Source organism: Phalacrocorax aristotelis, chromosome 7, assembly GCF_949628215.1.
Source record: "Phalacrocorax aristotelis chromosome 7, bGulAri2.1, whole genome shotgun sequence".
In the NCBI taxonomy this organism is placed as follows: Eukaryota; Metazoa; Chordata; class Aves; order Suliformes; family Phalacrocoracidae; genus Phalacrocorax; species Phalacrocorax aristotelis.
In genome coordinates this window covers 315,811-329,843 of record NC_134282.1, presented here as the reverse complement: position 1 = coordinate 329,843, position 14,033 = coordinate 315,811, and the positions used below count along the sequence as shown (strand labels likewise).

General features: G+C 41.9%; 1 protein-coding gene across 1 annotated transcript in view; it reads right to left on the bottom strand.

Moving 5' to 3' along the window:
* Window positions 1-14,033, bottom strand: part of MCF2L2 (MCF.2 cell line derived transforming sequence-like 2) — a 191,270-nt gene that overhangs the window by 93,398 nt on the left and 83,839 nt on the right. Inside the window, exons 13-15 of the mRNA XM_075098389.1 lie at window positions 13,759-13,950; window positions 13,176-13,353; window positions 1,852-1,955 (exon numbers count right to left, since the gene is read on the bottom strand). Coding sequence (XP_074954490.1) covers window positions 1,852-1,955; window positions 13,176-13,353; window positions 13,759-13,950 — 474 coding nt within the window. The remainder of the gene's footprint in view (window positions 1-1,851; window positions 1,956-13,175; window positions 13,354-13,758; window positions 13,951-14,033) is intronic.

The following is a 14,033-nucleotide window of genomic DNA, read 5'->3' as shown; positions in this document are numbered from 1 at the left end:
AAAAGTGCTAATGTAAGAGTTCTGTTCTGTGAATTACTCATTAAAAATCAAAGTCCAAAATGTTTCTTTTAGGAATACCTTCAATAATAATGGACTCAACTGGAAAACACCTAGAGAACTCTTATCATAAAATGTGATCTCCATTATTAGCTATGTTCTCATATAGAGCTCACCTTTAAAAATCACCTTTAAAATAATCAATGAGCTATGAAAAAGTTAACCATGGCAGGGACTAGTGTGTCATCTCCTCCCTGGTATGTAACCTATTTTAGGTTGGTATATTAGGTTGGACTAGATGATCCCTGAGGTCCCTTCCAACTTGTGATTCTGTGATTACCTTCCCCCAGAGATGTAATGGCAAAGCTTATTCCCTTCCTCCTCTTCTGCCCCCAAACTGCTGAACAGCATGAAATGGGCTACTTGCTGTTTTCATCACACCTTCCTAAGGCAGCCAGATCAAGATCATACCTCTCTCCCACACTACCCAACCTCTTTTGCTATTCTTTTCTGAATATTAGTTGTATTATTTCCCTCAACAGAGTCAGGACCCTCTCTTTTTTTTTTTTTTCCTTTCTCAAAACATACTTTAAATTGCGTTTTTTACCATTCTAACGATGTGCTACCCTAAAGAGCTCATAATATGAACCCTAATGCAGGGAAGAGGCAAGAAAATTACAGCAAAGGGATATTTAAAAGGTTAGGAGTGAATGGCACTGCATATCTTTCAGGTTTTGTCCTTTTTTTGTCTTTTTTTTTTTTTTCCTGTAAACTTGTAACTGAAGGGGCTGCTGGCAATTACAAAACATTTGTGCACAGACCATTCAGAATACAATTCCAATGTTACTCCTCCTGTCTCTCTCACTGGTATGTTTACATGGTCTAAACCCAAATATTTTAAATAAGAAAAATATGGTATTACATTAATTTGGCAGGGAAAGAAAGGAGTCCGGTCTCTGCAAGCAGCTATTTCAGCTAGCTTGGGCAAATGAAAAGTTTCAGAATACAGCTGTACTTCATCTCAGTTACAGGAATTGCAGGTGAGTGAAGTTTCTGGATCCTTCTGTTTCCAGTCATGAAATACTGAAGGAGGGCCAAAAGGCTGTGTTGTTATCCCAGTCAGTCTCTACAGCTCAAACAAAAGACTGCTGTAAAGGCAGGACTCTTAAATGCTGTAAAGCTTGGGAATAGGGAGGAAAGCATAAGGATGTCCATAGAGTCCTAAACAGAATCTTGCTACAGAAACAATAATGCAAAAAATCTCATCATAGAGACACAAAAGCAAAATACACTTCCCTGAACCTTACTTGCCTGTGCAGCAACAGGTAACAGTGGAATTTTTCCTTGGGCTTTTGTTCATTTGTTGGTTGGTTTATTAAGAATTAAATGGCTAGTCTTTCCTCCTTTGTGTAGAAAATGCCCTTAGAAAATATTTAAATGAGGAAAAATATATAACTTTGTAAAACCCTGAACATAACACATGTCAACTTCAGAGGAGCTAGAATAAGATTCCAGTTTTAGAAACAAAATAGTTCATATGCTATAAGAAAGGACAGGCACTTCAATATATTATTGTTGCACATTCCTTCCGCATTTCCCCTTTCATCCTTTGAAAGTGATTTCTGCTTTAGTGTAACTTGGTTTTCCACGTATGTGAGCATGAATCTTTTCTAACACCGTCATCTGAGTAACTTTCAAACTGCAACGTGAAGTGTTAAAAAAAAAAAGCTTACTAGAGAATTAACTTGTAGACATTCAATTTTTTAATTCCTAGTATAAATATGTAAACCTGTATTTATGTTGTTTTGAGTTCTTTCACAATACAGGATGTCCCCAAAACACAGGTACACCTACCTTAATTCCACCTTTAGTCTTCTTAATGTTTTTCTTTTTTGATAACTCTACTTCAGAAACAGATTTCGGGGGGCAGGAAATTTCTGTGGACCTCCTGTTGGTAGCTGAAGGAGTATAAAAAAGAGTAATATTAGAAAATGTGTTTCAGAACTTAAAATCCTACTTTCTAATAAAAGCAATGAGCAAAGATCCTGTCCCATCAGTGGTAACTGAGACCTGGTTTAGAGAACTGAATTGTGCTGAAGTGGTGAAAGACCAGCTGGCACGAGGGATGGGCTGCGTTGTCTGGTGCTCCGTTGTGTCTTGAAATGGCACCTACAGCTCCATGCTGTAATGACTAGTTTGGTTTGGCGTCCTTCCTGGCAACCATCTTCAGGGTAGCACAGGTACATGTTAGCCAGCTGTATCAACAGTTGGGTTATTTTCACTTGCATAGTTTTTCAGCTTAGGTGTTGTTACTTGTGTGGGTTCCCAAAAAAAGGAAATTTTGGTTCTGGTAATGGTTTGCTGATGTTGGATTATAAAGGATTGTTCCCTGTAAGGTTTCATCACATGAACAAGTCTCAAAAGAGTAATCGCACAGGTGTTCAACAAGTCACTGTGACCATGTATGTAATGACAGTGAATCCAAGGAAATTATTTCAGAATATGCTCTGTTGTGTCAGGTTTGCTGGGCATTGCAGGCTCTGTAACCCACAGTTGACAGTGAGTTGTCTAATGCTACTAGATGATCATCCTCAGACTGCTGAGAACTATGAGACGGGGAATCATACATTTGGCTTGAGTAGAAAATAATCTCTGTTACAGTTTGTATCTTTGTTTTAAAATGATAATGAGTTCAGAGTGCATGTTTTATAAGTACAAGGCAAACAGTGCTCTCCTTTTTCTTAGTTGCTGAACTGATACAGGCAACGGTGCACATCAAGGTAAAAACAGAGATGAATACCAGATTAAATGATTAAAGAATCTGGGTCAGGCAACAAGGAACAAAATTGTGGCAATTCTGAGATTAAGTCCTTTTCAGTTTTATTCTGGGAAAACTTTATAAGTGAACAAGAACTCTTCCAAAAATACAAGCATCCAGTAACATTCTGTTTAAATTATTTCACCAAATTTAATGTTTTGAGGTGTTGAGAATCTTAGTGGTCATAATAACTTTTTCTTCTCTGGGAGAAGCTGAGGGATGCAATAAAAAAGATTCAGACATCTTTGAATGGGGAGGACATAGTATCAAAAGATTCATGTAGGAGAGGGTTGAATGCTTTTTTTAAAAGAAACATTAACACATTTTCAAATGCCCTTGTCATTAAATTCTTCCTTTAAGGAGGGTGGGGGGAAGCATAGAAACAGTCCAAATTATATGCAGTTAAAAAGACAACATCTCAGTTTCACAGACAATAATAGCAGAAGGTGACATTTCTTCTACCCTGTGTCTTTTCAACTGCCTTATTGTGCAGCAGGGAAGAGAATTAATTAAAGCAGCCTCTCTCCAGCCCTTTCCTAAATCTTCCTGGTTTTATCCCACGCTGAATGACATGGGGATTTGCCAATGCCCATTTCATGCCTATTGCTTCCTCACAATGACTCCACATTAGAAAGGTTCTTCAACAGAACAGCAAAGTCTGGTAGCCACCAGCAGCTATAATTGACCAGTAGAAGATTCTGATGGTTCCCAGGACTGAGGTGAAGTGCAAATGTCAACATAGAATCATAGAACCGTTAAGGTTGGAAAAGACCCTTAAGATCATGGAGCCCAACCGCTAACCTATCACAGCCAAGTCCACCACTAAACCATATCCTCAAGCACCACACCTACCCTTCTTTTAAATACCTCCAGGGACGGAGACTCAACCACCTCCCTGGGCAGCCTGTTCCAATGCCTGACAACCCTTTCGGTGAAGAATTTTTTCCTAATGTCCAGCCTAAACTTCCCCTGGCGCAGCTTGAGGCCATTTCCTTTCGTCCCATCACTTGTTACTGGGGAGAAGAGACCGACCCCCGCCTCACTACAACCTCCTTTCAGGTAGTTGCAGAGAGCAATAAGGTCTCTAATAAGGTCTCTCCTCAGCCTCCTCCAGACTAAACAACCCCAGCTCCCTCAGCTGCTCCTCATAAGCCTTGTTCTCTAGACCCTTCACCAACTTCGTTGCCCTTCTCTGGACACGCTCCAGCACCTCAGTGTCCTCCTTGTAGTAAGGGGCCCAAAACTGCACACAGTACTTGAGGTGGGGCCTCCCCAGTGCCGAGCACAGGGGCACTATCACCTCCCTCCTCCTGCTGGCCACACCATTCCTGATACAAGCCCGGGTGCCATTGGCCTTCTTGGCCACCTGAGCACACTGCCGGCTCATGCTCAGCCAGCTGTCAACCAACACCCCCAGGTCCTTTTCCTCCAGGCACTTCCCAGCCACTCCTCCCCAAGCCTGTAGCGTTGCAGGGTGGTTGTGACCCAAGTGCAGGACCCGGCCCTTGGTCTTGTTGAATCTCATACCGTTGGCTCCGGCCCAGCGATCCAGCCTGTCCAGGTCCCTCTGTAGGGCCTTCCTGCCCTCCAGTAGATCGACACTTCCACCCAGCTTGGTGTCATCTGCAAACTGACTGAGGGTGCGCTCAATCCCCTCATCCAGATCTTCATTGAAGATATTGAACAGGACCGGCCCCAACACTGAGCCCTGGGGAACACCACTCATGACTGGCCGCCAACCGGATTTGACTCCGTTCACCACCACTCTCTGGGCTCGGCTGTCCAGCCAGTTATTAACCCAGCACAGAGTGCACTTGTCCAAGCCGTGAGCAGCCAGCTTCTCCAGGAGAATACTGTGGGAGACAGTGTCAAAGGCCTTACTAAAGTCCAAGTAGACAACGTCCGCAGCCTTCCCCTCATCCACTAAGCGGGTCACCTTATCATAGAAGGAGACCAGGTTAGTGAGGCAGGACCTCCCTTTCATAAACCCATGCTGGCTGAGCCCGATCCCCTGGTTCTCCCACACATGCCACATAATGGCATTCAAGATGACCTGCTCCATGACCTTTCCCCGCACCGAGGTCAGGCTGACAGGCCTGTAGTTCCCTGGATCCTCCTTCCAACCCTTCTTGTAGAGGGGCGTCACATTCACTAGTTTCCAGTCATCTGGGACCTCCCCGGTTGACCAGGACTGCTGATAAACGATGGAAAGTGGCTTGGCGAGCTCCTCTGCCAGCTCCCTCAGTATCCTCGGGTGGATCCCATCTGGCCCCATGGACTTGTGAACATCCAGGTGAAGGAGCAGGTCGGTGACTGCCACCTCTTCAACAACTGGGACTTCATTCTGCATACTAGCTCCATCTCCCAGCACAGGGGTCTGACAACCCTGAGGATGACCAGTCTGACTATTAAAGACTGAGGCAAAGAAAGCATTAAGTACCTCAGCCTTCTGCTCATCTTTCCAGGCAAGGTTGGTTCTTCCAACACTCTCTTTCAGAATATTCAGCAGGGGATTTGTTTTTATTTTGAGCGCTACTTTCAACAGATGCCTTTTTCCCTTCCCAAAGAAAACCTCCCATGAAGTAGTAATTGTTCTTTCAAAGGTATTGTTATTTCACCCAGAAAGTGATGTACTGACATTTTGAAACCAAGGCGAAAAAATAAAAAGCAAGATGCAGCAAATATAAGCTGTTTGTCCTTATTGTCAAAGTTCTTCATACCTTTCTAATCTGCAAGGAGGATGTTTTCTACCATTGGCAAAACCATAATACCAACCTTCATCAACTCTTTGATAAATTTTCAAACAGGTCCTTCTATGTTTTTCCCTATGAATCCCTGAGTAAAAGTGATTACAAACATCAGCAAATTCACTATTTTCCATACTAATGCATCCTGAAGATTCTGTTTAGCCTTAAATTCTCATATAGAGACACATTGACAAGATGCAGGCTGTGATCATACCTATCACACTGAAAACACTAGAGCGTCTCCCAACCATATCCTATTTATCTAAGACTTGATCACAAAAATCCTGATTCAATTAAAACAAAGGCATTGTTTCACACTCTTCCCCACACACTTACCAGGCACTCCTGAATACCCTAGATATGCTGCCAATGTCCAATTACCCTATCTGAGTTCAGTCCATTGATTGCTCTACAAAGCTAATTCCAAAGTTTTATATATACTGGATGTGTTATTAAAAGGAACGGAAGCAAAGGAGATAGCATTAGGAAACATGAGAACTTTTGCTTAGAACAGCATAATCAGCAATACCAAGTTGTTTGACTTATTCATTAATCAGATAACTTTACAGCTTGAAGGGTTGGTTGACAGTGGTATGAAAATCCTGGCCGAAAGCAGTCAGCAGAAAACATGGGAATCAGTTAGGACTTCGATGTCTGGATCACAACTTACAAACTCGGACAGCTCCAGGTGACCCAGGAAAGACAGCACTGGACAGTTTAAGTGAAAGATGAGGCATTCGCAGAAAGCCCAAGTGCAGGTGCTTATTGATCCACCAAACTACTCCGGTCAGTTTACTAGCTTAGTCTTGGCTTCATCAGCAAGACATTTCAGAAGGAAGGAGGCAGATACAAGATAAGGAGACAGTCCGATCCAACCGCTTATATTTCGAGGGTGAACTCGATTCAGATTGACTTTCCCCTTCCAATTTGACCCAGAAATGAATTGAAAACAGGAAGCAACCTGGCTTTGGTTATGCTCCAGAGTGTTTTTGAGTTACTGACTGGCCCATATTCAGAAACCGCTGCATGTCACTACATTTAAGTAGTTTCTGGAGTCATTTAGAAAGAAACAGCCCAAATACCTGCCGATTACTATTGCACTAATTACTGAGGAACTGGAAATACTTTATAAGGGAAAATCCCTTATAAAATTCAGCACAGTTGGCCAGTTCAAGGTCATTACTGTACTGTACTGCTGAGGAAGCTGCAAGTTATACTGTTCAACTGCCTACTGAAAGAACAAAGACACAGGAACAAAAGAAAACTATATCTATAAATAATCTAAGGTCTGCATGGTTTCAAGGTTGTTTTCATCCTACTATTTCACAGTACTCCCCTGGATAATAAGGAAGATTTCATTTTGAACTCATTAATATTTTAAATTGCTTGATGCTGCTTTTAAAGCAAGTATTGTCAAACGGCACTGTATGCAGAGGTAAACTTTTTATTGCAAGGATATTTAGAGTATATCAGGGTTTAGGTCTATCACTTGCATTTACCTGGAGCACCATTGTGCTTCTCCTATGGGTCTTTAGTACTGCTTACTAGCTTTTTAGGAACACACTGCATGGTAAGTATGGAATTACGGTTTTACTGCCTAGCCTACAGCAAGTGGCAATGTGGGCTGTACTGTCCCTAAAGCTGCTAGGAAAGGGTGTATTCTTATGTTCTCAGTGTTGCTTTGTAGTCTCTCCACCACTCCAGGACTGAAATAAATTCAGTGAGGACAACTTGCTGTGCTGCTTGTGAGGAAAGGCTGTGGTTTCGTCCATTTCCCCACCCTGCTCCTGCATGGCAGGGTACGGGCACCATCTCCCAGGAGTTCATCTCTCACAGAGGGGCTACATCACACAATGAAGCACAGACAGAACTGTGCATAGCTCCCAGGTGCTCAGAGAGAGTTGGCCTCAAGTTTGCTCCTGCTAGAGTAAATAAAACTCATTAGCTAGCAAGAGACACAGACTCTAGTCAAGGGTTATGACACACACCCAGCACTTGCAAGATGTTCAAAGCCCCCCTCAAATAAGTACCATGCTTTACGTTCAGGTCTTGCATGAGCTTCCCAACCACATGCTCCCATATCTGTTCTGTTGGAGAGCTTGTGCATTCTCACTAACCACCTACAGCAGAATCAAAGTCGTTTGGCAAGAACAGGCCTGGAAACAACTGGTCTGCTAAACTGTTGACTGGGGCTAGCAGCTCATGCTATCCCACAGGAACACGACTTTGAAGATAATTAATGACTTAATAGTGGTTTTGAATGCTGGTGATGGCAAAACAGCATGCTTAGACAGCTAAAGAAATACCAGAGCATCTAAGGTGATTTAATACAGATTTAATGATTTAACAGAGAAAGTCTTTTCCAGACGTAGGCAACATAATTTATACTACTTTGTTCTAGCAAAATTGCTGTCAAGCCCCCTGAAAATGTACCCATGTAAGAAGCACAGAGCGAGGCCCCCGTATGTAGAATATTATTTTGCAAGGAGACACACTACTTGGTTTCCTCAGACTTGGCCAAGTGCGATAGCAGACCTACAGCCGCAAAACTGAAAGCAACTTTTCCTTTTCTCTATTTCATTTATAGAAATATCTTGAACTATAGAAACTGGTGGTTTCCCAAAACCATCAAGGAAAATCACATGAACCATCTTTTCTGAGTCAGCTAATCTCTCTGCAGCCTCACTTCTCCTGCACACATCCCCAGACTCTTGCAAGACATTCTTCTTTCATCCTCTATCCAGATGTTACTAGTTAGTGAATGTTATGCATTAGTGACTGTGAGGAACGCTGGAATGGATCCAATGAGCAGTCATACCCATTTAACTGAGATGGAACCAGTTTGAATTATATTATTCAAAGAACTGAAAAGGATCCAGCTGTGTTCCCCCATATGAATTTTATGTTCCAAGCTGGCCTTCTAAGATGTTTGTAGGGTGAGTCATGGATTTTGTGTGCAATGTGCTGTTAAACATGTTATTTGCTTAATGAGCTCACAAAAATTTTGCCATTTCTACTCCTGTATTTTGCATTTATGTTGTGCACAAAATCTCTAGGTGAATATTCTATACTATTTAGAAGACAGGAGATGCCAGAAGCAAAGCTACATGAGCAACCCTAATTTTGTCCCTTTGCTGCTAAAGCATCTGGGTCCACCCCCCTCTAAGAATCTTTGCCTCATTTAGTGCATGGAATCAAAAGCACTTAAGTCATGAGCAGCTATTCACTATTTTGATTTCTCTGCATTTCTCAGTGGGAGCCCAGAGCTTTACTATCCATATGCTATTTCAATCCCTGCTCTGAAAATAACTGTCTTTTTACCAATAGTCACTTTTACAATTCAAGTGCTTCATAAATATTTACTGAGCTGTTTTCAAAATATTTCTCAGAGGTAACAGGTTGTTACCAACCACACAGAGATCTCTGAGTTCCATAGATAAAGATCAAAAAAGGATACGCTACTTCTGGAGGCCAGCTTGGCATTTTTAGAACTGAATTTTCAGGTTACTGAGGATGATATGCCACTCCACGTGTTCAAGAGCACGTGCCCTGCCCAGCAATTCTGATTTCAGTCTTCCACTGTTCTTTCAATGTAGATTTCTTTATGTAGCTGCACAAGTTATTAAAAACATAACCCCAAAAACTGCACTAAGCTGAATCACCTTTACACTCACATGCGTTTTTAACAGGGTTGAAACCTTTACACCTACTGCTCCAGCTTCTCTTTTCCATGTCAGCCGGATTAAGAGCAGGAGTAAGTAGTCACAGTTTCAGGGCTGACTCCAGAACAGTTGAAACCCATCTGACCTGGGTCTGGTACAGCTCTCCCTTTCTTCCCAACCTCTGGCCACACACTTCTGTTTTAAGAAGGGCTTAAGCTGCTGCAAGATCACACTATAAGGAGACAAGCAGTGCAGGGGATAAGTAACATTTTGTCTCTGGGTTCCAAAGATTTTTGCTGACAACAAAGGAAATGAGACCATAGGACCCAAACTGTAGCAAGTTCATACATAATGAATGTGTATGAGTTGATATTCTCTTTTTTCCCCCCACGTGTTTATAATTCTGACAAATCTGGATGCTTTAGGAAGGAACAAAACTATTTTGTACTGCCATGTTCCAGCTCTTGCCACAAAGGTAACTAAAACAAGACAATTTTACTAGCCTTGGTCACTGAGATGGCCAAACCATTTTTTACTGAAGTTTTCCAAGAAAGCATCAGGCTGAAGAATACAGCCTTTGGGAAAGTTTTATTTCAAGGGGTTAGAGTTCGGGAGAATTACAAGCAAGTGAAAATAGAGAAGTGCTAATAGCTTACGTTATCCTTTACAGCTCTGTGGCTTATCCCACTGTGCCTGACAGCCTATGGGCAATACTAGCCTCACGGTTTAACTTTGTGGACCTATCCCAATTCACTCCAGCAAAGGAGTTTTGAACAGAAACACAGTCCAAACATAGAGTCAAATGATCAAAAATGGTGCCCGCAGAAGTGAACTAGAGCGCAGGAATTTCCCCATCAAGTGCCACCTCTTTTCTCCCAACACATACAGGGACAAGTTTAGCCATTAGCAGTATTCAAGCAGCTTCCACTGGGAGTAAAGAGAGTTCTCCTTGAAATAAGGTGTCATAAATACTACTTAAGTATTTTTAAGGCACTTATTATAAAAGGGTCCGCAGAGGGTTTTCTGCCTTTTCTGGGTTGATCTGTGAATAATATTTAAGCAGATTCCTGTAGCTAAAATGTGTGTCAAGTCCAGCTGGCATAAACTTTTGAGCATGATGATAATTCCAGTACTAGTTTTTTAATGTTGAACAGGCCTGTTCCTGCAAAATTTACAAGTTCATTTGTGAAACCAAAAGCTTCAAGCAAAAATGGGATGAATTTAATATTTTGCTTCAGAATTTCCAGACCCACAGAAAAGCATTGGGTGAGGGAGGGTTTACAGTGCAGCTCTGTGCTGCCTTTCTAGATCTTCACTAAGCTAAGACTTTGCCAAGAGTCACCAGAGTCCATAAGGACACAGACGTAAGAAACTGTCACAGTCATTTTCCTGATAGAAATCTGCCCATTCTCTCATACATGGTATCAGCTCTGCCTGTATGCAGCTATGTATATACCCATGTAAAATGAAGAGCCTCACAGTTACAATAATGGAGCATTTCATGCCTGAGCCATCACATCTGTTAATATTTTTCCATTAGCACCCTGAATTGGATTGAATTTTCCCTACCACTCCCTGTTAGGGAAATGGAGAGTCAGCAAGTAAAAACAGAATAAAACAAAACAAAAGCTATTGTGGAATGAATGCAATTTTTCCTTTCACATACAACCGCTGCAATGCTGCCATGGTATTGTAACACCTGCTGCCTGGGGACAAAAGCCTTTCTTTCTGGTCTTCTATTTCTGATTACCACATTTTATGACCTTTGCCTGCCTTTGAATTTACACAGCCTAGGAACACGGTATTTTCCTGTTGCCATATTCTATTTTGCAAGCTTTTAGAAATGTCCTGGGTAACAAATAACAATGAGTTACAATATCCGTTTCAAGAAGGTGCTTTTAGCCTCTTTCATTTTTCCAAGATTTCAATAAATTCTCCCCATAAATAAATGCTGATTCTGCATTGATCCTGTGATTGTGAAAAAAAGGGCACAGAGGGAAGTCCAAAAGAGGGTAGCTTCAAGAAGAACAGAATTTCACAGCCTCATTTTCAAGGCTTAGAATAGAACTTAGTGTCCCTATTTCTATTCTCAGCCACATTTCAGACTGACTGTGAAACCCCTTGGTGAATCACTCAGTTTATCTGTGCTTCGGTTTTCTTTCTGAAAAAAAAAAAGAGGTTAAAATACTTACCAGTACTTGCGAGTGCTTTGGCATTCTGAGGGAAAGGCCACTCAGAAAATCTGAAGTATAACTCTTTGTAGTGGGCAGTTGGATAATACCCAAAGGATGCCATTACACAGTATATGTAAATACGCACGCACTGTTCACAGCAGTCAGAGTAACTGGTTTTGAGCCCTAGGATAAGCTGTAGATAGTCAGGGACTTCTGTTTCTTTTTACAGAGGTACTCTAGGTCAATCGTCTTCAGGCACAAAGAATCTGAGATGCTGTAGTCTACTTATCAATGTCTGAACACAAACACAGAGATTGCATGCATAAACAGAAATGCAAGACTAGCTTTTAGCCTGAAGGTATAGTTTCACAATAGGTGAAAGCCATTCTAAAACTACCATTAATAGGGACTAACTAGCTCTGACCTACTGACCCTATAACCCCATTTTTTTTCAACTTTCTTTGCTTCTGCACTAGTAGCCATGCAGTGAACAGTCTGATCAACTTTGAAGTTAGTCCTGCTTTGAGCAGGTGATTGGGCTGTGTGATCTCCGTATCTCCCTACGTTTTTCTAAGTCATGCAATGGAAAACTAACTACTACATTTTTGTGGTCAGTTCATTGAGTTTTCAAGGTAAATCACAACTCATACGGCTAATTGCTGGAGGATGTGTGGGTAGCAGAGCAGAATCTCTTCAAATGCATTGTGGTCTCAGCTTGCCTTAAGCCAATCATGAAGCTGAAACTTGAGGTAGCAACTGTGTGTTAGGAACACGGAGAGCATGGGTTGGGGGGGGAAGTACAGATGTCAGACTGGCATGGCAACTGGAAGATGATGATGATCTTCCTTGGTGAGAAAGGATGAGTGATGGGGAGCAGAGGAGAGCAAGAGGGACATTTGTCTGACCTTATGGTAGTATGCCTAGAGGGCAAAACGGTGATGCTACTGGCCATCCTAATCTTCCTCTTCAGAAAAAGTTTATTGCATGCTCTTCATGCAAATTAGGGTTTTTTCCAAGGCTATTTGCTAAAGGTTCCCTTTTTAAAAAGGGAATGGAACCTTAAGGTTCCATTTTTTAATCCCTGAAATTGCTGAAAAGGGACAACCTGTTCCTGCCACCAAGTACAGGGTAGCTAGTCTCCAAGATGCATTATTTCAAAGTAGCTTCACCCATGTTCTTTTGTCCAGAAAATAGTTATCTTGGTTAAAGGCACATGCTAACCTCAAATCCGGAACTTGCAGTAAATTCCAACAGAAGCAATGTTCAGCAATGTACAGTCAGCAAACGACAACACAAGAAAGTGCTTAAGCAGTTATGTAGACGGAAAAAGCAAAAATTGCACAAATGACTCAGTGTCACTAATGAACCCTTAACCTTTGAAAGTATCTGACTGAAACTTGAGGGATTGTGACCCTTTAAAGCCAAATGTTCACAATACAGTGCATGCAATGTAGAAGAGGTTCTCATGCTTACTGTGCATATTTGCAGTGACTAGCCTGGTTTGGGTATTCAAGAATTAGCAATATAAGACACACTGAGAAACAGTATAGAAATGTACTCTGTAGAGAAGACCTAGAAGGAGAAGCCTGAACTTTTTCTGATACACCCTTGTTTGTATGTTTGCAGCGACAGATACGTCACATTAATTTTTAACAGCTGGGCCTACAAGGCTGACACTGAACATCAAATGCAAGTTTACATTCTGACAACAAAAATTAAACAGGACCATGTGGACAAAACATTTGTGTGTATCTGAAAGCAGCTGTTCATAGCCTACCTGCTCCTGCTGGTCTGGTAATCTTCGGTGATGCTCGCTTTGGGGAAGATTCAGGATGTGGGGCAACAGGTTGTACTGGCCGGGTCTGTTTGGCTGCCAGCTTCTTCAGACTAACTTGCCTCTTGTCAAACATTTCTTGTACGTCTTCTAGTTTTTGTAGAATTCTTTGGGCATTGGCCTAGGCAAAGAAAAGGTAAACAACAGATGGTTGTCAGTGCTGGACTGAGGAAGTTAAGAAATTACTTCTGGTACCCAGAGTCAGTCTAGAGCTGAAGATCATACTGTGCTGCAGTTTAATGCAATCTGGCCCACGCACTCTGCACAGATCTTGGTTTCACTGAGTAGGACATGGTGATTCATGCAATCTTTCTAGCACTACTCTGAAGAAAATCACATATGTGTTCCATGATTACTCATCTGAGTAAAACTTACTGCTCCAGCTGCTCACCTCTGTGCCCTTTTGGTGTAAGAAAAGAGGCATATTTGAGTAGACTCAAATATATAGCCCAGTACACTCTCATGTACAAGGCAGTTGGCACTTTTGAAATTCTAAGTGAGTGCATGCACATCTGAGGGGTTTTACCTTTATTTCAGGGGTGAGGATCATGTCAAACTGATTGTAGAATTCCTTCGGGTTAGAGAGCTGGTGTTCCTTAGCTGTTACCAGGAACTTCTCAATTTCAGTGAGTGCAGTTTCAGCTCCCTCTTGTGTCTGGCACTTGTCCACAGCTTGGGAAGCTAAGAGGTAGATTCCAGCTTCACACCATTGGCTTGCCTTTAAAGAAAAACAGGGAAAGGACAACTCCATCATCACTGACAGTCCATGTTGTGAATTGTTGCTTCTACTCCATGAAATAC